At 36.8% G+C, this 24,235-nt stretch overlaps 1 protein-coding gene and 1 non-coding gene across 2 annotated transcripts; both read right to left on the reverse strand.

Annotated features, from left to right (window-relative positions):
• Positions 1 to 17,244: 17,244 nt before the first annotated feature.
• Positions 17,245 to 17,316, reverse strand: TRNAW-CCA (transfer RNA tryptophan (anticodon CCA)). The gene has a single exon. It is a non-coding gene; the product is annotated as a tRNA-Trp (tRNA).
• Positions 17,317 to 17,946: 630 nt separating this feature from the next.
• On the reverse strand, positions 17,947 to 22,609 carry LOC104226208 (serine/threonine-protein kinase SAPK3-like). Its single transcript, XM_009778128.2, has 9 exons — positions 22,043 to 22,609; positions 21,318 to 21,392; positions 20,336 to 20,437; positions 20,193 to 20,246; positions 20,011 to 20,103; positions 19,831 to 19,923; positions 19,037 to 19,141; positions 18,819 to 18,917; positions 17,947 to 18,438 (listed from the first exon to the last, which is right to left on the reverse strand). The coding sequence occupies exons 1-9, from the start codon at positions 22,163 to 22,165 to the stop codon at positions 18,163 to 18,165; spliced, it is 1,020 nt and encodes a 339-aa protein (XP_009776430.1). The 5' UTR covers positions 22,166 to 22,609; the 3' UTR covers positions 17,947 to 18,162.
• Between the last annotated feature and the right edge of the window lie 1,626 nt (positions 22,610 to 24,235).

Consider the following 24,235-nt stretch of genomic DNA (forward strand, 5'->3'; position numbering starts at 1 on the left):
CTCAAAATCGTCGCATTTCATTACTGTTAATTTTTACTCCTCTAAAGCTCTTCCAAGGTTAGCCTTATTCCAACAAATAAGAAGGAATGTAAAAGTGTACTACCATATTCAAAATTGCACAAAGCAAAATACGGCTAGGACATGCTGGAGATAGTATGATGAAAAGTGGGGCCTAGGGTATAAGCAAAGGTTAAATCGGTGGAATGGTTCAGTAATGTCATGAGAGATGTATGGTTACGAATAAAAGGGTCAGAAGTGAAAAACAACAGTTGGGGATCCTGCAGTTAAGGATCAGTCATGAGGTCAAAACAGTCCTTTCGACCAGTTCAAGGCAGTCTGTTGAAGCAAAGCATGGCAAAGAGAAAACCATCCCTAGCAAGAATGCCACAACTAACCACCACGTTTTAAACTGACAAGATTTTCTTTGATTTGAAACAGGGGCAAAGATGGCATTTATTTCAGGAAGCACCCTGTAAGGAAAGCAAGTACAATGCAGGTTTGATCGTATAAATTCTCAGGACCCTCCTGGAAAATGGGACTTAACTTTAATTCAAAACATTCATGAGTACAAGATCTAGCATAAGCTCTACTTCGTGAAAATATAAGTTGGTTTGAATTTTTCATTTTTTTTAAGACAAGACTCAATTCGAAACTTCAGGACCCTCCTGGAAAATGGGACCTAGGTTAAAATTCAAGACAAACATAAGTAGTGAATATAGGACAAATGTGCACCAAAAGGGATATAAGTTGGCTTCAAAGTTCGCATAAGAGTTTTCAGGACCCACCTGAATAATGGGACGTAACTTTAAGCATTTCATTAGATAAGTAAGTGTTGTTATAAAAGAGTACAATTTAGCCGTAAAATTGTCACTCTTATGATAAGACTTGATTTTTGATTGCCAGGACCCTCCTGGATAATGGGACGTAGTCTAAAACTGGCTTGGATAACAAGATTTAGCATAAGACATACCTTCAGTAAATATAATTTAGCTTTAAAATTGTCGTTAATTAAGAGTTGTCAGGACCCTCCCGGATAATGGGGAGTAGTTTAAGACCTTCTTAGATAACAAGATTTAGCAGAAGTCATACCTTTAAAAGATATAGCTTAGATTTAAAATTGTCATTTAGTAAAGAGTTGTCAGGACCCCCCCCCTGGATAATGGGACCTAGCTTTCAAATTCATAGTAATATTTGGTAATATGATTCAGTTTAACACTCAAAGATGCGCCCAGCTACCAAATTGGGGCAGAAAATTTTCTTTTGTTTTGTCTATTTTTGTTGAAGTCATGTGCCCATCTGAAGAACAGGGAGAACAACACGGATGTTAAAGATAAGAGCATGACAAAGTACTAGCAATCAGGCGTCCACCTGGAGAACAAGGAAAAACAGTTGAAATATCAGCAATCAGGCGTCCACCTGGAGAACAAGGAACAACAGTTGAAGTATCAAGGAACAACAGTTGAAGTATCAGCAATCAGGCGTCTACCTGGAGAACAAGGAAAAGCAGTTGAAGATTCAGTAATCAGGCGTCCACCTGGAGAACAAGGAACAACAATTCAAGTTTCAGCAATCAGGCGCCTACCTGGAGAGCAAGGGAGTACAATTCAAGTTTCAGCTTTCAAGTTCTTACTGATATTTGGTAACATGATTTAGTTTACACTCATATATATGCCCAGCTACCAAACCGGGGCAAAAAAATTTCTTTGTTTTTGTCTATTTTGTTGAAATCAGGCGCCCACCTGGAGAGCAAGGGAATACAATTCAAGTTTCAGCAATCATGCGCCCACCTGGAGAGCAAGGGAATACAATTCAAGTTTCAGCAATTAGGAGCCCACCTGGAGAGCATGGGAGTATAATTCAAGTCAGCGGTCAGGCATCTACTTGGAGGAAAGGGAAAACATCTCAGATTACAATTAAAGTCAATAACAAAAGAAGTTCGCGGCAAGAATGCGAGTCAACAGTCCGAGCTGATCAACAAAAGTTAGTCGCGATCCAAAAAAAAAAGACAAGAAGTGAATCCAAATGTAGAAGTTGGTAAAAGATGTGAGCTTCTCAAGACATGGTTAAGGTGACAAGCACTACATGTCCGGTCTTGATCCGAAAATCTGAAGAAGAACGGGCTAGCACCTGCAACTAGCAAGCGTCAAGGTTCAAATCCAAATTCTGTATAAAGAACCATTCAAGACTCAAGATCTAGCTTCAGAAGACTTATAGATAGGAATCTTGTAACTCATAGTTGATAGGCTTAGCTAGTTTTTTCCATGTTTTGATTTTTGATGTAACATCAGGATTGCGGATCTGAGCCTCGGATAGAACCTTACTCGACTCTCGAACATCACTTCATCACCTCATCCATTTCTGAACTACATGCGACTGGATTCCCTTATAACCCGGGATATGTAGGCTGTCCAAAACCAGGACTTGGTTGCACCTTTTCTTTTTCTTTTTTTTCCTCTTTTGAATACCGATATGGTCAAAGAATTAGTCACATGGTTCATTTATCTTTGCTAGAATTTTATTCGTGTTTCCGAGCAAAGAGGGACAGTTGTGAACACCTAATTTTTGACCGCACTCAAATTTTATACTAGTTTAGTGTAAATATTTCTTTTAGGTCTAATCTTAATATTTTAAAAAAAAATATCTTACTTTTAATATGTTTTACTTTAGAAAAAAAAGGGTGCCAAGAAAAGTTAAAATAAAAAAAATAATAAACTAACGGAAGAACAAGAATCAGTAAATTAAGAAAGATACAAAATAATATCCCTTTTACCCATGATCTCCTCAACCGCCCCACGATTTCTCCTCCTAACTCTCATTTTTCCACTTTCTCATGTTAGTGACTTTCCCACTTCCTCATATTAGTGACTTTTCCACTTTCTCATATTAGTGACTTCCCCACTTCCTCATGTTAGTGGTCATGTCTCAATCCCCACTTCCTCATGTTAGTGCTCACTCCCTCACGTCTCACATCATGCGCACACACACAATCACTGGCACACACACACGATCTTACACAAAAACACACATACACATCTATATAATACACTTCACAAATAAAAAGAAAGAAAAGAGAAAAAACAATAATTCAAGTAAGAAAAAACGAGAGGAGAAGTTCAAAACATAGAGACGAAAAAAGGGATGGCTTCTTCTTAACGGAGACAGGGGGTATACACTCGATATACAGTCACTATACATTTTTTATACACTAGCGATACTCTCAATATACACTGGATATACACGGCCAGCCATTGAAAAATACAAGGTCATGAACCCCACCCCAGACCACCACCCTTGACTTCGTCTTCTCCAAAGGAACCCCCCCCCCACTTCGATTTTCATCTTCTCCACTGGAAAAACTCAAAAAAAAAACCAACCAGGAAAATCAGTCCAAACACACCTCACAAAATAGCTCCATAACCACCGAGTGCTAGTGTCGGAATTTTGGAGTTTCGAGGTTACAGATTGTTGGTTCTGTTTGTGGTTCGAGGGGTCCGTCGAGGTTGCCGCCGGCAAAGGTTTGTGGTCGTTTTATTTCTTGGCTTGATGTTTGAGTTACAGAAATGTAAAGTTTGATCTGGTCAATATAAAGGTTCATTCCCAATCTAATCTTTTATCCTTTAAATGCATTTGGGTCTAGCAAAAGAAAATTCCGTTAGCTACAGGTGCGTGCCATATTTTTGACATGCTTTAAAGTCTAATTTGATCCTTTAACTTGGTGCCATGATATTTGCTACAATTTTATTTGCATTATGAATGTTTAAGTTAAGTGAAATTCTTGTTGTTTAAGTTAAATGATATTCTTGTTGTTATGTAGTTGCAAGTGTGTTAAAGTCATGAATGTATATATATACTATTTTTATAATCTGATGTCCTAGGTATAAATAAAAGAATATTATTTACTTTATTAGATCTAAAGGGAAACAACAAACTGAAATTTGTTAGAGCTAAAAGTCGTGTAGGCTAGTTGCTATAGAATGAGCCAAATAACTGGCCACTGGTATTGGAAATCGGACATAAGCTTGGTATAAGAATGATGTTTTGGTTGAAATATATCACATTGCACCTTGGCGTTTTAGTTAAATGCTGACCTATTTCTTCGATAATCAAGAACGTCGAATTATTCAACGATACTAGTATGCTTGTACCCACGTTCTCTTAATAATCTATTATCGTAATTGTGTACACGTTCGCATGACATAATTACGATTTTTAGAATAAATCAAGGTACGCGTTCGCGCGATTTTGGCCAAATTTTTTTTGTAATAATAATAAAGTGTTGTTAATCGTGTACACGTACGCGTGACATGATTTTTAACGCGCCAAACAAAATGAGTACACGTATGCGTGACTCGTTTCAGGTTAATTTCTTAATTAAAAGCGGTAAAAAGGTAAATGCACATAGGTTCTAAAATGAGTAATTAAACAATTTTAATAAGTCAAGTATGATCAAAGCAATCGTGCTAAAACTACGGAATTCGGGAGTGCCTAACACCTTCCCCCGGGTTAACAGAATTTCTTACCCGGATTTCTGTGTTCGCAGACTGTAAACAGAGTCAATATTTTCCTCGATTCGGGATTCGAACCAGTGACTTGGGAAACCATAAATTATCCCAAGTGGCGACTCTGAATCTTTAATTGAAATAAATCCTGTTTCAATTGTCACTTTAATTGGAAAAACTCCTTTATCCCCCTCGGTGTAGTTAAAAATGAGGTGTGACAGCCATGGCGACTCTGCTGGGGACAAGAACCCAGAATTTCTTGTTCAGGGTTCAAGAATTCGAGCTTACAGTAACTGTTATATTTGGCTTTATTATTTTTTTATGTTTGTGCTTAATGTGCGAAATATTGCTTTTTACCTCTTTGATATTATCTGAACTGTATATATAAACTGTTACGAAACCATTCTTCTTTCTGAGTCTTCTGAATTTATGGTGCACACGTGCGCGTGGCCCACCTTTCTGTTAGAGGTCATATCAAATAGAACGAAGTTGGTTCAAGTAACTAGACCGGGTAGATTTTCGTGCTCCCGGTACGTTGCCCCCGCTTCGGCTCGAGCTGTCCGCTCAGGTAAGCCAGGTCTAGAACAATAAACCCAGGTTTTAAACCTAGTATAACAAAGCCTCATGCCGGATCCCTAGTAGGAACGCTTGTTTGCATCACGTGCATTTGACTTTGGGGACTCAACACATGGGTTGGGTCCGTCTAGGACAGGTGCACCCAAAATAACAGACCATCTTGATGCATCCTATGTGCTACATGTTGCATTTATTCAAGGGTAAAAGGGTCATTTGGCGGACCAATGATAGTTGAGGGCAAATGAAAAAAAAAAGAAAAGAGAGAGTGAAGTGTGGGGATAAAGCGAGTTGGGCCCAATTATGTTGTTAAAAAAAGAAATTGAAATTTCAGGAAAAAAAAGATTTTGCACTTTTTCATCATTTTCCGAAAATCAGAAAATCAAAAAAGAAAGAGAAAAAGAAAATCCAAAAAGATTTTGCATGTTTCATCATTTTTCAAGAAAAAGTAAAAAATAAATATGTTATCTCTAAATTAGTTATTTTTTTTAATTATCGCCCGTATCCAATCTGCCCGAACTACGCGAACCTGATTCTCGTCTCTCGCGGAGGGATACGTAGGCAACCCACATAGGGTCCGGTCTTCCTAGTAAATCCTAGGTTCTTGGCTTTGTGGGGTGTTAGCCAAATTTTGCACTTCTAGCCACCTTTTGGCCAAATAAGCTATTTTGCAAAAATAGCCTCAATCATGTCTTGCATGTGTCCGCTAGGGAGTGTTATTGTCTCACATAGTGTTGGTTTAAAGTTTTCTCATACAGGTGTGGATTTATTTACCGAAGTTTGAGCATGACAGACACCCCGTGACCATCTAGTCAGGATCGCTCAGTCAGGAGTTGCTTAAGGAGATTTGTTTTTTTTTTTATGCTTTGAGTTTGTTCTTCATTTTATGTCGTCTTTTACTTTCTAGTTTTTGTACAGTAATGTCAAGTCTTTTGTTATTGTATTTCTTGCTTTATATTTGAAAAAATATGTTATAACTCAAAAATCCAAAAAAAAAGAGATGTTGCATTTTTTTTTAGGTTGTTCTTCCTTTAGGCAATTAATATCTAGGACTTAAAATGGGTTGTTTTTATGTTCCTTTAAGTATATTAGGACCAAAATTCAAAAAAAAAAAGAATTTTCTTTTAGTACTTCTTTAAAAGCTTTCTTTATGGTGTTAATTCCAAAATCCAAAAAGATTTTCTTTTGAGGTGTTTCTTTGAAATTACTGAAACATGAAAAAAAAATTCTTTTTATTTTCATTAGAACTTTAGGATATTGTACATAAAAGAAAAAAAAAAGACAACATACTTTATCTTTGGTTTATTTTCAGAGTTTCTCTTTTAGGCAATCAAAATTGAAATCCAAAAATATTGCTTGTTTCGAAATCTTGCGTCAAGATATCAAATGAAAATTCAAAACATTTTTATGTGGTTTATTCTTTAAATTTTCTTCCTAAAAATAAATAAATAATAATCAAAAAATATTTTTCTCTTCTAGGATATTACCTTAATAGAGTATATGTTTCAAAAGAATAAATAAACAAAAAAATATGCCCGTGAAAATTGAGTTTAGAATAGGTCATAGAACGTTAAGTCTAGAAAATAAAATAAAAAAGAAGGGGGATTTGCTGCTTTTATTTCTCTTTTCTCTTCCGAGTAGTCGTTAAGGTAAAAAGAAAAAAGAAAAAAGGAGAATGTCAGTTTGTTTACTTTATTTCCGTTCTTCCATAACAACGCAAAGATCTGATTCATGCGGCGTCATGATACGTAGGCAACCTACATAGGGTTCGATCGAATTATTTTTTTAATTTATTAAAAGAAAAAAGAAAAAATAAGGGAAAAGAAAAAAAAGATGGTGAAATTATGGGACATGAGAAATGAGAGAAGAAAAAGAGTGATAATCAGAAAGAAAAAGGGGAAGGAAAATGAGCGAGCTAAGAAATGCGAGGAAAGGAAAGAAAAGAGAAGATTCAAATGGACAAATTGGGATGATGCCAACTGACCTTTGTACCCTCGAAGTCATTTTAGAACTGATAACTGTGGCTAGGTACATTGCACATAAAGTGAGATTATTTTATGTTAAATGTCCTAACGCTAACGTGATGGCTTCATTTTGTTATATTCATAGCAGAAGAAGGGTAGTTGGTTTGTGGTTTTTAAAGTGGTAACTCTTCTCTACAACACAAAGTCAAAAGGCAATGGCAGACAACAACAGAACTAAGTTGGTTGATACCGGTGCCTGAAAGCAGTTGGTTGAACGGGACAATGGGTTGGTTGAAGAGGTAAAGATGTTAAGAAAACACATGACGGGCATGTATCAGGCTTGGATGACTGGGAAGGCACCACCCTCGCCACTACCTAGCTTCCTAGATGCTGGCCTTACCCAAACTTCAGACACAATGCCAGATGATCCTCCATACTCTCCAGATCTACCCGCTTATCACAGCTTTTCCAACCACCCTAGTAGCTCCATCACTCGTCCACCAAATATTTTTTCCCAAAAGCGCCCTCCTGTCATATCCACTATTCCCAACAATGAATATCCACTCAAAGCTCATGACCAAAACTACCCCGTAGAGGTTGCCTAAAAGGTTCCTGACTCATACAAGAAGAGCCCTCGGGATAAGCTTCATGTTGAAAATGAAAGGTTCACAGGAAGAGAAGGGAAAGATGGGATACCCAGGAGGCTGAAAGGCATAAAACAATCCTTGAAGAACAAAGAAGGAAGGGAAGACCAGGGTAGCATGGCTTACAAAGAACTATCTGTGTCCCCTGACGTTCGCCTGCCCGTGGGGTTCAAAGTGTCAAAATTTAACTTGTATGATGGGTGTGGAGATCCAGTAGCCCACCTGAGGGTCTATTGCAGTGAAATGAGAAGCTTTGGAGAGAAAAATGACATGTTGATGGCATATTTCAGTAAGAGCTTGACTGGGGCAGCTTTGGACTGGCATATTCGTCAAGATGTTGGTAAGTGGCCTACATTAGGTGGCATGGCTCAAGATTTTGTTCGATACTTTCAATACAGATCAGGCATTACCCCAGATTGCTCCTCCCTATCTAGAATGGAAAAGAAGCCAGAGGAAAGCTTTAGAGAATTTGGACTCAGATGGAGGGAGCAGGTTGCTCGAGTCAATACCCCGATTGGTGAAGAAGAAATAGTTGAGCTTTTCCTAAAAGCCCAAGGGCCAACCTACTTCAGTCATTTGATCCCGGCCTTGGGAAAGCCTTTCAATGATGTGTTAAAAATGGGGGAGCTAGTAGACGAGGGAATCAAGTCAGGCAGAATCATGAGTTGTTCGAAAGACAATCAGAACATCCCAATAAGCTTGGGTGGAAGAAAGAGAAACAGAAAAGATGATCCGATGGGCTTTCCCGATCAACACTTCTAGTCTTGACATCATCCCCGTGGATATCCTTGTGCACCAGATGACCCTTCCCAACGCTACTTCTCTCCACATAACTCCCAAAGTCGCACATCACTTTCCTAGTACCCAGCTCCACAAAATGCCTATCTACCCCCACGAGCCTACCGAAAACCCCCTGGATCAGGTTTCCGGCCCAATCAAGCCTTTAAGAATGAGAGGTTACAGAAGAAGAAAACATTCACTCCATTGGGAGTGTCATATGCCAGTCTGTTCCAGAGGCTAAGGAAATTGGACATGTTGAAGCCGACCCAGATAAAAATGCCAAACCCTCTTCCAAAGAAATTTGATTTTTCTCAAAGGTAAGCCTATTGCTCAGATGCCCCGGGGCATGACATAGAGAAGTGTTGGAATCTGAAGAATGCGATTCAGAAGCTTATTGATACAGGCGACATTGTCGTGCAAAGTCCAGATGCAATAGACACTAGCCAAAGTCCTTCACCTGTGCATAATGAGACACATATGGTGGGTATGATTTGTCTTGAAAAGGAATATGAGAATTCTTCTGAGGTCCTCGGAGGTCCACGTGCTGTGAAACTTTCAACGCTATCAGAGGTTGATCTTAAGAACGAGCCGGCAAAAGGAACCCAAAAGAAATTTCTTAAGAACAATGTGATGAAGACTTGTGAAGTTCCTAGTATTGTTGATGCAGAATTCAGTGGCTAAGATACCGTGCTTGGTAATTGTAAAGACGCCCATTTCTTGGGCAGCCAGAGGGGAGCTTTGGTGGTTTAGTTTGTTGTCATTTCTGTTGTCCGGGTTATTTCAGGGTTGTAATCCCGATATTATCTTGTAATCTAAACCCTTATATCCTTTTATTTTGTCTAGCTCCTTTAGTCGTAGTATCTCATTTAGTGTTATCTAGGTTTGTTTTAGGGTTGTACCCCAATTCATTTTGCTTGTTTTGTTGTTCAAACCCTTTCACCGTCTGTCTAATGCAATTCTCTGTTTTCTGCTATTTATAGTCATTCTTTTAGTCCTCTTCTTCTTTTACAGTTCTTTTCATGATGGTTCTAGTGACATGACATGCACAACATAATTCTCAGCCTGATCTTTAAAAGTCAGTTTAGTCAGGAAGCAATGAGACAATTTTGAAGATGATGGGGACATTTGAGGGAAATACGTAAAGGCATTATGAGATCACTTCAAGCCCGAATTGTGTGAAACTGGGGAAGATAGAGCATAAAGAACCCCTTTTGAAACGCATCATGCCGCATCAGGTTGAAGCTAACTGCAAGTTTGCCCAAATTGATAGGGGTCGTTCGTGGTAATGAGAGTGAGGGTATTGTCCAATGGTGCTTTGTAGTTAACAGATGAAGAAGACGAATGTGTGAATATAGTTATCAAGTCTAGTACAATCAAAAGATGTTACAAATGTTTTCCTTGGTTTGTTTAATTATGTAGTTTGCACTTGGCATGTTTTGGAGATTGGAATGACGAAGGCATTTTGTTCTGCTATCTAAACACTTTATCTGTCATTACCCTTTTGAGCTTTATTTATTTTCTTTCATACCCCTCTTTCGGAATCAGTAGCAAAGATCAGAAACGCAAACATGAAAGATAAATAACGAAAAAGAGAGAAAAGAAAGAAAAGGAGAAAAGAGAAAAGAAAAGAAGTGAAAAGAGAAAGTATAACAACAAGGAAATTCAAGTGTGAACTACATTTGACTTGATTCCTATTAAGGATACGTAGGCAGCCTCACGGCTCGTTCATAGTAAAATAAAATATCAAAAGATCCCCAAGCAAGAAACTGGGGCAGAAGTTGTACTTGTAATAAGAAATGTGATTCCAAGAGTTGTAATTTTAAACCCATGTCAAATTGTTTTGAGCCTTTGATACCCTTTCTTTCTAACCCCGTCCAAAAGCCCATATTACGGTCCAAAGAAAGACCTTCCGATCAGTCTTCGAGAGATTCCAAGTTGAGCAAATAGAGGTGATTCATATCAGGATAACACTCTGGTCCAAGCAGGAAAAGTAATGAAAATGAGAAAATCTTATTGGTGAAAACTCTCATGGGCACCATGAGGCGACGAAAGATGAGAGAAAGTAAAAATGAGAGAGTCTTATTGGTGAAAACCCTCATGGGCACCATGAGGCGACGAAAGCTGAGAGAAAGTAAAAATGAGAGAGTCTTATCGGTGAAAACCTTCACGGGCACCATGAGGCGACGAAAGTTGAGAGAAAGTAAAAATAAGAGAGTTTTATCGGTGAAAACCTTCGCGGGCACCATAAGGCGACAAGGAATTGAGGAACAAACGAATGAGAGAGGTTTGTCGGTGAAAACCCTTCAGGGCACTGCAAGTCGAACAAGGTCCGTAAGTTGGCGGAAAGTAAAATTGGGTTGTGGAAATCTTGGAGAACAAAGTAAAACAATTGGAAAGGAGATTGGTTAAATTAATCCAAAATGCATACCATGATCATTGGTGCCAATGACTCCACTCAGATAAGTTCATTTTTCCTATCTCCAACAGTCATCCAAATTTGGATTTTCTTCTTTATTCTTAATTCTCAAAATCGTCGCATTTCATTGCTGTTAATTTTTACTCCACTAAAGCTCTTCCAAGGTTAGCCTTATTCCAACAAATAAGAAGGAATGTCAAAGTGTACTACCATATTCAAAATTGTACAAAGCAAAATACGGCTAGGACATGCTGGAGATAGTATGATGAAAAATGGGACCTAGGGTGTAAGCAAAGGTTAAATCGGTGGAATGGTTCAGTAATGTCATGAGAGATGTATGGCTACGAATAAAAGGGTCAGAAGTGAAAAACAACAGTTGGGGATCCTGCAGTTAAGGATCAGTCATGAGGTCAAAACAGTCCTTTCGACCAGTTCAAGGCAGTCTGTTGAAGCAAAGCATGGCAAAGAGAAAACCATCCCCAGCAAGAATGCCACAACTAACCACCACGTTTTAAACTGACAAGATTTTCTTTGATTTGAAACAGGGGCAAAGATGGCATTTATTTCAGGAAACACGCTGTAAGGAAAGCAAGTACCATGCAGGTTTGATCGTATAAATTCTCAGGACCCTCCTGGAAAATGGGACTTAACTTTAATTCAAAACATTCATGAGTACAAGATCTAGCATAAGCTCTACTTCGTGAAAATATAAGTTGGTTTGAATTTTTTATTTTTTTAAGACAAGACTCAATTCGAAACTTCAGGACCCTCCTGGAAAATGGGACCTAGGTTAAAATCCAAAACAAACATAAGTAGTGAATATAGGACAAATGTGCACCAAAAGGGATATAAGTTGGCTTCAAAGTTCGCATAAGAGTTTTCAGGACCCACCTGAATAATGGGACGTAACTTTATGCATTCCATTAGATAAGTAAGTGTTGTTATAAGAGAGTACAATTTAGCCGTAAAATTGTCACTCTTATGATAAGACTTGATTTTTGATTGTTAGGACCCTCCTGGATAATGGGACGTAGTTTAAAACTGGCTTGGATAACAAGATTTAGCATAAGACATACCTTCAGTAAATATAATTTAGCTTTAAAATTGTCGTTAATTAAGAGTTGTCAGGACCCTCCCGGATAATGGGGAGTAGTTTAAGACCTTCTTAGATAACAAGATTTAGCAGAAGTCATACCTTTAAAAGATATAGCTTAGATTTAAAATTGTCGTTTAGTTAAGAATTGTCAGGACCCCCCCTGGATAATGGGACCTAGATTTCAAATTCATAGTAATATTTGGTAATATGATTCAGTTTAACACTCAAAGATGCGCCCAGCTACCAATCTGGGGCAGAAAATTTTCTTTTGTTTTGTCTATTTTTGTTGAAGTCATGTGCCCATCTGAAGAACAGGTAGAACAACACGGATGTTAAAGATAAGAGCATGACCAAGTACTAGCAATCAGGCATCCACCTGGAGAACAAGGAAAAACAGTTGAAATATCAGTAATCAGGCGTCCACCTGGAAAACAAGGAACAACAGTTGAAGTATCAAGGAACAACAGTTGAAGTATCAGCAATCAGGCGTCCACCTGGAGAACAAGGAAAAGCAGTTGAAGATTCAGTAATCAGGCGTCCACCTGGAGAACAAGGAACAACAATTCAAGTTTCAGCAATCAGGCGCCCACCTGGAGAGCAAGGGAGTACAATTCAAGTTTCAGCTTTCAAGTTCTTACTGATATTTGGTAACATGATTTAGTTTACACTCATATATAGGCCCAGCTACCAAACTGGGGCAAAATTTTTTCTTTGTTTTTGTCTATTTTGTTGAAATCAGGCGCCCACCTGGAGAGCAAGGGAATACAATTCAAGTTTCAGCAATCAGGCGCCCACCTGGAGAGCAAGGGAATACAATTCAAGTTTCAGCAATCAGGAGCCTACCTGGAGAGCATGGGAGTATAATTCAAGTTCAGCGGTCGGGCATCTACTTGGAGGAAAGGGAAAACATCTCAGATTACAATTAAAGTCAACAACAAAAGAAGTTCGCGGCAAGAATGCGAGTCAACAGTCCGAGCTGATCAACAAAAGTTAGTCGCGATCCAAAAAAAAAGGAAAGGCAAAAAGTGAATCCAAATGCAGAAGTTGATGAAAGATATGAGCTTCTCAAGACATGGTTAAGGTGACAAGCACTACATGTCCGGTCTTGATCCGAAAATCTGAAGAAGAACGGGCTAGCACCTGCAACTAGCAAGCGTCAAGGTTCAAATCCAAAGTCTGCATGAAGAACCATTCAAGACTCAAGATCAAGCTTCAAAAGACTTATAGATAGGAATCTTGTAACTCGTAGTTGATAGGCTTAGCTAGTTTTTTCCATGTTTTGATTTTTGATGTAACATCAGGATTGCGGATCGGAGCCTCAGACGGAACCTCACTCGACTCTTGAACATCACTTCATCACCTTATCCATTTTTGAACTACACGTGTCCCGATTCCCTTATAACTCGGGATATGTAGGCTGTCCAAAATCAGGACTGGGTTGCACCTTTTCTTTTTATTTTATTTTCCTCTTTTGAATACCGATATGGTCAAAATATTAGTCACATGGTTCACTTTATCTTTGCTAGAAAACTCTTCGTGTTTCCGAGCAAAGAGGGGCAGCTGTGAACACTCAATTTTTGACCGCACTCAAATTTTATACTAGTTTAGTGTAAATATTTCTTTTAGGTCTAATCTTAATATTTTAAAAAAAAAATTATCTTACTTTTAATATGTTTTACTTTAGAAAAAAAGGGGTGCCAAGAAGAGTTAAAATAAAATAAATAATAAACTAACGGAACAACAAGAATCAGTAAATTAAGAAAGATACAAAATGATATCCCTTTTACCCATGATCTCCTCAACCGCCCCACGATTTCTCCTCCTAACTCCCATTTTTCCACTTCCTCATGTTAGTGACTTTTTCACTTCCTCATATTAGTGACTTTTCCACTTTCTCATATTAGTGACTTCCCCACTTCATCATGTTAGTGGTCATGTCCCAATCCCCACTTCCTCATGTTAGTGCTCACTCCCTCACATCTCATATCATGCGCACACACACAATCACTGGCACACACACATGATCTTACATAAAAACACACATACACATCTATATAATACACTTCACAAATAAAAAGAAAGAAAAGAGAAAAAAAAACAATAATTCAAGTAAGAAGAAATGAGAGGAGAAGTTCAAAACATAGAGACGAAAAAAGGGATGGCTTCTTCTTAACGGGGACAGGGGGTATACACTCGATATACAGTCACTATACATTTTTTATACACTAGCGATACTCTCGATATACACTGGATATACACGAGCAGCCATTGAAAAATACAAGGTCATGAACCCCAACCCAGACCACCACCCTTGAATTCGTCTTCTCCAAAGGACCCCCCCCCCCTCCACACACACACTTCGATTTTCATCTTCTCCGCTAGAAAAACTCAAAAAAAAAAACAACCAAGAAAATCAGTCCAAACACACCTCACAAAATAGCTCCATAACCATCGAGTGTTAGTGTCAGAATTTTGGTGTTTCGAGGTTACAGATTGTTGGTTCTGTTTGTGGTTCGAGAGGTCCGTCGAGGTTGCCGCCGGCAAAGGTTTGTGGTCGTTTTATTTCTTGGCTTGATGTTTGAGTTACAGAAATGTAAAGTTTGATCCGGTCAATATAAAGGTCCATTCCCAATCTAATCTTTTATCCTTCAAATGCATTTGGATCTAGCAAAAGAAAATTCTGTTAGCTACAAGTTGTTTGCGTGCCATATTTTTGCCATGCTTTAATGTCTAATTTGATCCTTTAACTTGGTGTCATGATATTTGCTACAATTTTATTTGCATTATGAATGTTTAAGTTAAGTGAAATTCTTATTGTTTAAGTTAAATGAGTAAGTTAATTGATATTCTTGTTGTTATGTAGTTGCAAGTGTGTTAAAGTCATGAATGTATATACACACTATTTCTATAATCTGATGTCCTAGGTATAAATAAAAGAATATTATTTCCTTTATTAGATCTAAAGAGAAACAACAAACTGAAATTTGTTAGAGCTAAAAGTCGTGTAGGCTAGTTGCTATAGAATGAGCCAAATAACTGGCCACTGGTATTGGAAATCGGACATAAGCTTGGTATAAGAATGATGTTTTGGTTGAAATAAATCACATTGCACCTTGGCGTTTTAGTTAAATGCTGACCTATTTCTTCGATAATCAAGAACATCGAATTATTCAACGATACTAGTATGCCTGTACCCACGTTCTCTTAATAATCTATTATCGTAATTGTGTACATGTTCGCGTGACATAGTTACGATTTTTAGAATAAATCAAGGTACGCGTTCGCGCGATTTTGGCTAAGTTTTTTTTTGTAATAATAATAAAGTGTTGTTAATCGTGTACACATACGCGTGACATGATTTTTAACGCGCAAAACAAAATGAGTACACGTATGCGTGACTCGTTTCAGGTTAATTTCTTAATTAAAAGCGGTAAAAAGGTAAATGCACATAGGTTCTAAAATGAGTAATTAAACAATTTTAATAAGCCAAGTATGATCAAAGCAACCGTGCTAAAACCACGGAACTCGGGAGTACCTAACACCTTCTCCGGGTTAACAGAATTTCTTACCCGGATTTCTGTGTTCGCAGACTGTAAACAGAGTCAATATTTTCCTCGATTCGGGATTCGAACCGGTGACTTGGGACGCCATAAATTATCCCAAGTGGCGACTCTGAATCTTTAATTGAAATAAATCTCGTTTCAATTATCACTTTAATTGGAAAAACTCCTTTATACCCCTCGGTGTAGTGAAAAAGGAGGTGTGACAACAGAAATATCTCAATTCCGACAAACAAATTCCTTAGTCCAAATTGTCCACATATTGTAGGCAACTATGTTCGAGAGCTCGTTTGAAGTTTGATATACCAACTACCAAGTCTCCCACCCTTAATTTGTTTGCTTCATAAGGCTTGTTCATTAGTACACATATATAGATGAAGATTGAAGAGATGGGCAAAGCTTCATTGATCGTATACATCAATTGTTGTCTCCTCTCCTCATTTTTAATGATCCTTCCATCAAAGCTAAGTGTCATGACCATCATTCCCTTAATTTACAATCTAGCTTCGTTCTCTTAAATTTTATTTTTCTAGCCTTATGAGATGCAAAATCAAAGCTTTTCGATAGTGAAAGCTTTTCTTTTGTCATCCCTCTATTGTTTTGTTTGGTTTCCTGGAAATATTTTAATTATCCTTGTTAAATCTACAAATAATATGAGCTTTCTTTTCTATATTTTTAATTTCTTTGTTTTCCAGTGTAGAAGGAACTAAGAAACAATGAATAAAAATGATGATGGCAGCATCTAGTGATAATAAATAAATAGTTAATGGGGCCTCAAAAGATCGGGGCCTAAAGCAGTTGCTTCAGCTGCTTGGCCCTTCAACCTTCAATCGGCACTGCGATGAACGCATTCACTTCAATCCTTTAGTGTCTAAAAGTCGAGTGTCAACGTGAGGACAAGGAACGGAGAAGTAGTATATGGATGCCCATCATTCAGAATTACATGAGAACGATCGAACAACCGCAGCCTGAAATGTAAGACCTTATGGATGCTGAAGATTATCTAAATGATGAGTAGAAGTTCAATGTAACTGATAGGCTCATCCTGTTGTGCTTAGTGACGTATGATTACACATAGGATCTCCAATTGTTTAAGACGGATTAGGTATCTATATAAGTGTCTCCTGGAATTCTAAGCATCCAAAACTGAAATGTTTCTAATTAATGCTAGCTGTTTTTACTTATTGTGCATAGAAGGGGATAAAGAATTAGTCTTTTTGTCTTCCTTTTAATTGTATTACTACTAACCAAACGTTTATTATTGTGGGAACTAAAATGAAATAAACAAAGAGGTAAATAAATCATCTGTTTTGTCTTTAACTAACCAATAAATAGTTATTACTAGTATAAACGATGAAAGAAACAAAAATAAATGCTGAAATAACTACAGGTAAGAAAATTTACACACCTAATAAGTTGTAATAACTATGGGTAAATGGAACAAATTCTCCATATTCACACGGTTCAATGTTACAAATAATATTCATTTAATGGAAGGTTTTTCTTTCTTTAAGGACAAAATGGTCATTCAGATTTTAAAGGGCATTTTAGTAAACTAACTTCATCTAAAAGTGTTCATGCTTATAATATGGTATGATGATAATATACTTATATTGTTCATGTCTATACTGTGGCTCACTTTGATGTTCCCCGTAAATCTTGTAGGAAAAAAAATAGCAAAAAAGATGGGGGACCCTAAGAATCGGGGGGATTGAACCCGACGTGAATCGAACACGCAACCTTCTGATCTGGAGTCAGACGCGCTACCATTGCGCCACGGATCCAATGTTCTTTGACAACTGAGAAAACTCTATAAAATACAAAAAATGTTGGATTAACATTTCACCTTCATATAGCTACTAACGAATCCAGTAACTATAGTAGCAGTAATTAACTACTCGAGAATAAAAGCTGCATTAATTCGCACTCCTAAATTTAAAAAAAAAAAAAAAAAAAAATTAGCAAGTGCGAAATAATAATTAAATTTGACTCCTGATTTCAGTTAAAAGTCGGGTTATTCTGTGAGTCTTTTCCTTGGCACCTTATATATACACTTTTTTTTCTTCCTATTATCAGCTGCTTAGCCTTACATTTACTGGTTCACTCATTGATACGATCATCCATTGAATTTCAAATTGTGTAAAGCTCTTTTATCAACATTGAATTTGACAGCAAGCTTCACGATTGAACTCACAAATTCAAATGAACTCAAGTTCAAGAAATCAAACAACAGTCTTCCTGACTAAAAATACATATAGAGGAATAGGCATGAAAGATATTTTCTCCACTTCCCAGCCAGAGACTGAATCTAAGGTGAGTTATGTGACTTCAATTGAACCCGTTGCTTTCATCTCGAAGTATGTATACATATGCAAAAGGATAATATATTAGATATAATAAGATCATACTCAGTATGAACCAAAGGGAGAAGTAAGAGAATTTCTGTTAATTCATAACAAGTGTTATACGTTCTAACCAAGCAAAAAGCTCTATTTGCTGTTAAGTTCATCAAAGACAGTTTGGTCACCTGAAACTCATAGTTCACGGCAGATAAACTTATGTACATTATAAACAACTCAGAGTTGCATGCTATAATTTTTATTCTCTTCAGTCTAGTTCAAATGACAACCTCAGATATGAGCGACGAAATCATCACTGTTGTCAATTTCAGATTCCAGGTCACCTTCCATGTCATCGGGGTCGACTGTTGCCCCAGCAGGAGCTTGCTCAGGTTTTGACCCTTCTCCAAGGATCTTTGCCTCTTGTATGATCCGCATTATATCTTCCACTCTTTGCTGTGACTTCTCTGAAGCTTCGCCATAGTTCGCCTTCTCGCCATCCATCAAGTTTTTCGGCAGATTCTTTAGAAACCAGGAATGTTTCTTTATCTCCGGAATAGTGATCCTCTGCAGTATATTGAAATGTTTCAGCTAAACCCAGAGGCGGAGCCAGGATTTCAAATTTATGGGTTCAGGATTCTAATCGTTTTAAGTTACTGGGTTCTAAATTAATAATTTATACATATTCAATTGATTTATTAAGACAAATTCAGGGTTCGAACCAAAGCTACTGGTTCGGCCTAACCCGCTCCCGAGACTCTAGCTCCGCCCCTGGCTAAACCCATCTTTAGTATATACACAGCTGACAGATTTTTTTTAACAAGAAAGCTTGTGTCTAACGTGTAAAATATATTGAAATAAGATGCTTTTCCCGTAAACTGAAGGATCTTCCATTGAAAACCTTTACAGATATCAACGCGCTAGCTAGTGCAATAAATGAAACTTACCATTGATGGATTCGCAACAAAGATTCGAGAAAGAAGGTTCTTGCAATCTGCAGATATTCTTATATAATCCGGTATGGAGAACTGGGCACTCATTATTCTCTGGAAAAGGAAACAAACAGTACTTAATCTGCTAATTGAGACAATAGCGAATCGAACATTGTTCAGGAGATGAGCTTACGTAGTTCAAACCTCAAATCAAAGTATAAGTACAAACTTACCCCAATAGTTTTACGGAAATTTCTAGGATCTTCAGGATCCTCAAAAGGGTATGCTCCTACTAACATCACATACAGTGTCACCCCACATGACCACACGTCTGCAACCTGAAAATGCTAGACTTTAAATCTGCAGAATACTTCAAGTAACTCAAAATGAACCAGATGTAAACAGCATTCAAACATTCAGAAAGGCTATGATATATAAATGAGCTAGCAAGTTCTTACTAAAATGTAGTGTTCCATTTTTATTTATTTTTTGGTTTGACAAGTTCTAACGGGAAGATTTGCTTTAGGCCTAAATATTTAGCCAGAACTAACTAGGCTGCATCAAGTGGTTCAGCTCTAAATCAGCATGATTGAACAGTGGGGTAGTTCTTGTGCAAACAAACCTAGAAACAGATACTAGTACAAGTTCAGCAGGTTCTTCATCAGATTTTTTCATGGTTTTTTAAGCATGTAGTAGCATATATTTAGTTTCAAACAAGAAAAAATCAGTACTTCATCCGTAAATTTACTTATCTTTACTGAACATCTTTTTTGCAAAAATTTTAAAGTATATCCACTGCTGCAATATTTAGTGAAAAGCCAAGTATACCGTCTGTGCAAGCAAACAAAGGCCCCTATGGTAGATTAGTGAAAGGGAAATCGATAAGTAAAATTATCAGGGTAATGCAATTCTTGTGATGCTTGAGGGTTTTGCTTTAGCTATAATGGGAGGAATACGGAAAAGGGGGTTTGGATTTAAAGGTCGAAAGACAACTTGTCAAAGAATTCTTCAAGATTCTAATGTATACCTTCCCATCATATTCCTTCCGCGAGAGGACCTCTGGAGCAATGTAAGCAGGCGTTCCTACTGTTGACTTGGGTTGTGAATGCAATAATCCAGACTGCATGAAGAAAATAGCATGTACAAAGTGCAATGTCTTCTAGATATATGATATAGTACATAACTTCTCAACTAGAAAGCAAGAAACCTTGGAATAGCCAAAATCACATATTTTTAGACGTGGTGTTGGGCTTCCATCAAGGAGCGTGTTTTCCAACTTCAAATCCCTGTGACAAATTTCCTGCAGTAAAGTAGAAGTATTGCTTGAGAAGATTATTACACGAGCAGATGAATATCATAAAAGAACAAAGAGTAGTTTGAATGTTGTACCATTGAATGACAGTAGCTGACTCCAGATATTAGCTGTTGGAAGAAGAAGCGAGCCTGTTGTTGGTAGAACAAAATGAAATGATAAGGATAACATCTCATTCTCACCACCTACAGTAACAGAATAAGTTGGATATCTTTATAACCTCATCTTCACTAAATCTTCCCGCACTGCATATTCTAGCAAAAAGTTCTCCCCCTGCTGCATATTCCATCACGATTGCTAAATGTGTCGGAGTCAACAATACCTTTAACAAAAGGTCCATACCATGTTAATTATGGCACAGCAAGATGGAATAAAGCGCTTTAGTAATTATCAATTAGTGATTGTGACATACCGCAGAAGTTAACCTTTCAAGCGTGAAGATCACAGCTGTGAAGGGTTATGTAAAACAGTGGTAATTGCCTTAGAGACACATTTATAGATTTTATTGGGATGACAGTTTGAGCAAAAAGTACACCGCTTACTCTATATGCACTTCATTGTATACACAAGCAGAACTATTGTAACCTGTATGTGTTTCCACTTATCCTGAAAGCATTTCTGTATTCAAAATATTCTGATAAAATATTTGATTTGTTAACTGGCAGCTTAGCTAAAGAAAAAGCTTCACTGTAAGGAATGTGCAAAGGGACGACAATTTTGCTTCATCTTGTATGCTTTGCATTTAACGCTTTGGGCTGCTTCGGGTAAGCAACTATGCGATCATTATATATGAATCATACAACAAATAAAGGGGATAGAATATGCATATCGGAAAAGAAAGGTGAATCCATTTTCCTTTATTGTTCCAGTCTTCTCCAGAGCGGGCACTACACTAGTCAGTGAAAGCATCTATCAAGTACTTTGATCTCAACATGATGCTGGTTTGTCATCTAAAATGGAGCAGGAGACATGAAAAGTGAAGAAAGAAACAACACAAGGACCTACTGTTACCTATAACTGAAAATGTAGATAACCTCTAGTCATGTTAGAGAATCCAAATTACTCAATATTGGAATGAAACGGATATATATGAGGTGAAATTAGATAGCAAGAATTCACATAGTTGACCCCAACTAACTTGGAATTAAGGCGTTGTTGTTATTGTACTAAGTCTTCAAGTCAAGAAAAAAAGATGTATTTACCTCTTTAAATCTGATAATGTTTGGATGCCTCAATGATCTATGATTTATGATTTCCCTCTGCACATTCTCGTCAATCTGAAACAGCAAACGAGTATACATCAGGATAACTTAACCAGAGAACATATAAACCTTTTTTTTGTACGCTTATAGCAAGTAACTGGAGATAAAGCATATGACATTGTTTTACATGAAAGCAATAAATTAATAGAAATATACTGGAACTTCTCCGCTGCCAACCCGGTGTTGCTCCTTGTTAGATTGGGTCCATGTGATTCAATTATAAAACAAATCAGACAGCAATACCAGCTACCACACTAACTCGGTCAAGAAACCAAGATCAATCAACTACGCCTCAATATCAAACAATAATCGGGGTCAATGAATAAAAAATAAAAAAGTAAAGAAAGAGTGGAGCAAGGGCGAAATTTCATCAACATCAATCAAAGACTCCTAATTCCAATTCAATTGTCCAAAACTCCAAACGACAGCCTAAAGTCAGTGCCAAAACTTTCTAGATGAACTGCCAAAATGCATGTAAACTCCTTCACGATACACTAAGATGCAATGACCAAACTTAACCTCAAAGAGAATTTAATTAATGTAAGAAAGACCAAACATCACCTCAAATTAAGCATTTAAAGGAAAATAAGCATATCCAGAGTTAACAAATACTATATTGATAGCACTGAGAGAAAAAAATCAGTTTGACAAGGAATTAAAACTACCTTCTTCCCTCTTTCTATATATTTGACAGCAACAAGCTCCTTTGTTTTCTTGTCCCTCACTAGCCTTGCCGCCCCAAAATTCCCAGAACCTAGTTCTTTCAATGGCTCATACCTTTCCTCCATCTCAGCTCAATTCAACCCAAAATCAGTAAATCACAAATTTCCAAAGTTTAAACTGGATATACCCAACAACATATATACCCAAATTAAACAGAAAGAACCTTTTTTTTTTAAAAGCAAACTTTCTGACCAGTCCCTGTTTCTGAAATTTTCTCAACTTCCAGTGCTGACACTTTATATAAATGATTAAATCTTAAGTATTAAAATATGCAAAACGTTGAGAACCTGAGCACGTGGATACATTATACGGCACGAATTTAATTAAGGGGTTGGATTCAAAGTTTAATCAGACAATTTCTTCAAGAGTGGGTGAGACTGACACTTGTATATGCTGAATAAAAATGCAATAGCTTAATTTTGTACATAGGCGTAAGATAACCATGCAAAACAGTTGTTTGAAATCAAAAACAGTAACAGCCATTTTAGCTTTAATTTTTTACTCTCACTTTTCAAATAATACTTCTAAATTATCTTATGACTTCGTGTTTTTTAGTTTTAATGGAGTATTAATAATTTTATTTATCACAACACTCACTCTATTTCAATTAATATGATACTACTATCTTTTTAAATTTGGCGACATTCCAAATCTTTGAAATATCATATGACCAAATCTTTGAAATATCATATGACACTTCTGTATCAATATTCACACGGGACAAACTACAGGACAAATTTTTGGGTCCTACCATTAGTGGTCGGTTGGTAGCTTTCATTCTATTTCTTGACCAAGTTAGATGTACACATGTTATCTGGATTTGAGAATTTGTAGTCGTCGAATGATGTTTATGTCACTGTCATGTTTCTTGATCTATTAAACAGGTTAATTCACTTTCACTTTTTCCCAAATAAAGTCACCGATCGAGTTACTACTGTTTTTCTTTGATTACTGTACGTACTCCACCTTCATTTTTCCAAAGCCATAACTCACTCACTCACTCGCCAAGTTATTTCAATTTTACTCCTCTCAAAGGGATTCAAAACCCAACGTGCTTGAGCATTCAATCCCTCTCATGCACGTGTTAAGTTGCTTACTTGGAAAGAGAACACGAGTTAAAACAAAAGTAGAAAACTAATTTAAGATTTGATATTTTCTAGAATTTTTTCTTAATTTACATCTAAAATCATACTTCCTTTGTTTTTAAAGAATGACACTATTTTCTTATAAAACATAACTTTTAAAATTTAAAATAATTTAACTTGAACTTTTTATTTTATTCATTAGTGATAAAAAAAATTTATAATCACATAAATGGTATGACCTATATATTTAAGATAATAAACTTCAAGAGTTTTACAGCAGCACATACATATTATTTCAAATTCAAAATCACATCTATCAAAAGTATTCTTCTCTTTACAACAACAACAACAATAACAACAACAACCCTGTATAATCCCACTTAGTGGGGTCTAGGGAGGGTAGTGTGTACGCAGACCTTACCCCTACCCTAGGGTAGAGAGACTGTTTCCAAATAGACCCCCGACATCCTTCCCTCCAAGAATTTCCCACCTTGCTCTTGGGAGACTCGAACTCACAACCTCTCGGTTGGAAGTCGGCATTCTTCTCTTTCTTAAACTTTAATATAGTCAAATTACGCCTTATATATAAATTACAATGAAGGGAGAATGAAAATTATTTAGGATTTGATATTTCTGAATTTCTAAATTCATGTCCAAAATCATATTTAGCATAATACTAGAAAGCTACATTGTTTAAAATTTGATATTTGCTTTTTTTATCATGCCTAGAATCATATACTACTATAAGTTTTCCGGTTTCTACTCAAAGTGGGTTTACAGTTTATCTATATTATTATAAAAACATGAATAAAATATTGATTTACAAAAATAACCTTATAATATTAAGCATACTAACTCATAATGAAAGGACATGACTGAAATTCTAGACATTAGCCTTGTAATCCTATTAGTTTTAAGGACATCTCAATGTATTAGTGTACAAAAATATTCCTAAAATATTGAATTTACTTTTCCCATAAATTTCGGTTGGAGTTTAGGACTTCGAATTCATTAAAAACACTGCAATCTTGGTTTAACTAACACTAATAT

This window comes from Nicotiana sylvestris, chromosome 6, assembly GCF_000393655.2.
Source record: "Nicotiana sylvestris chromosome 6, ASM39365v2, whole genome shotgun sequence".
NCBI classification, from domain to species: Eukaryota; Viridiplantae; Streptophyta; class Magnoliopsida; order Solanales; family Solanaceae; genus Nicotiana; species Nicotiana sylvestris.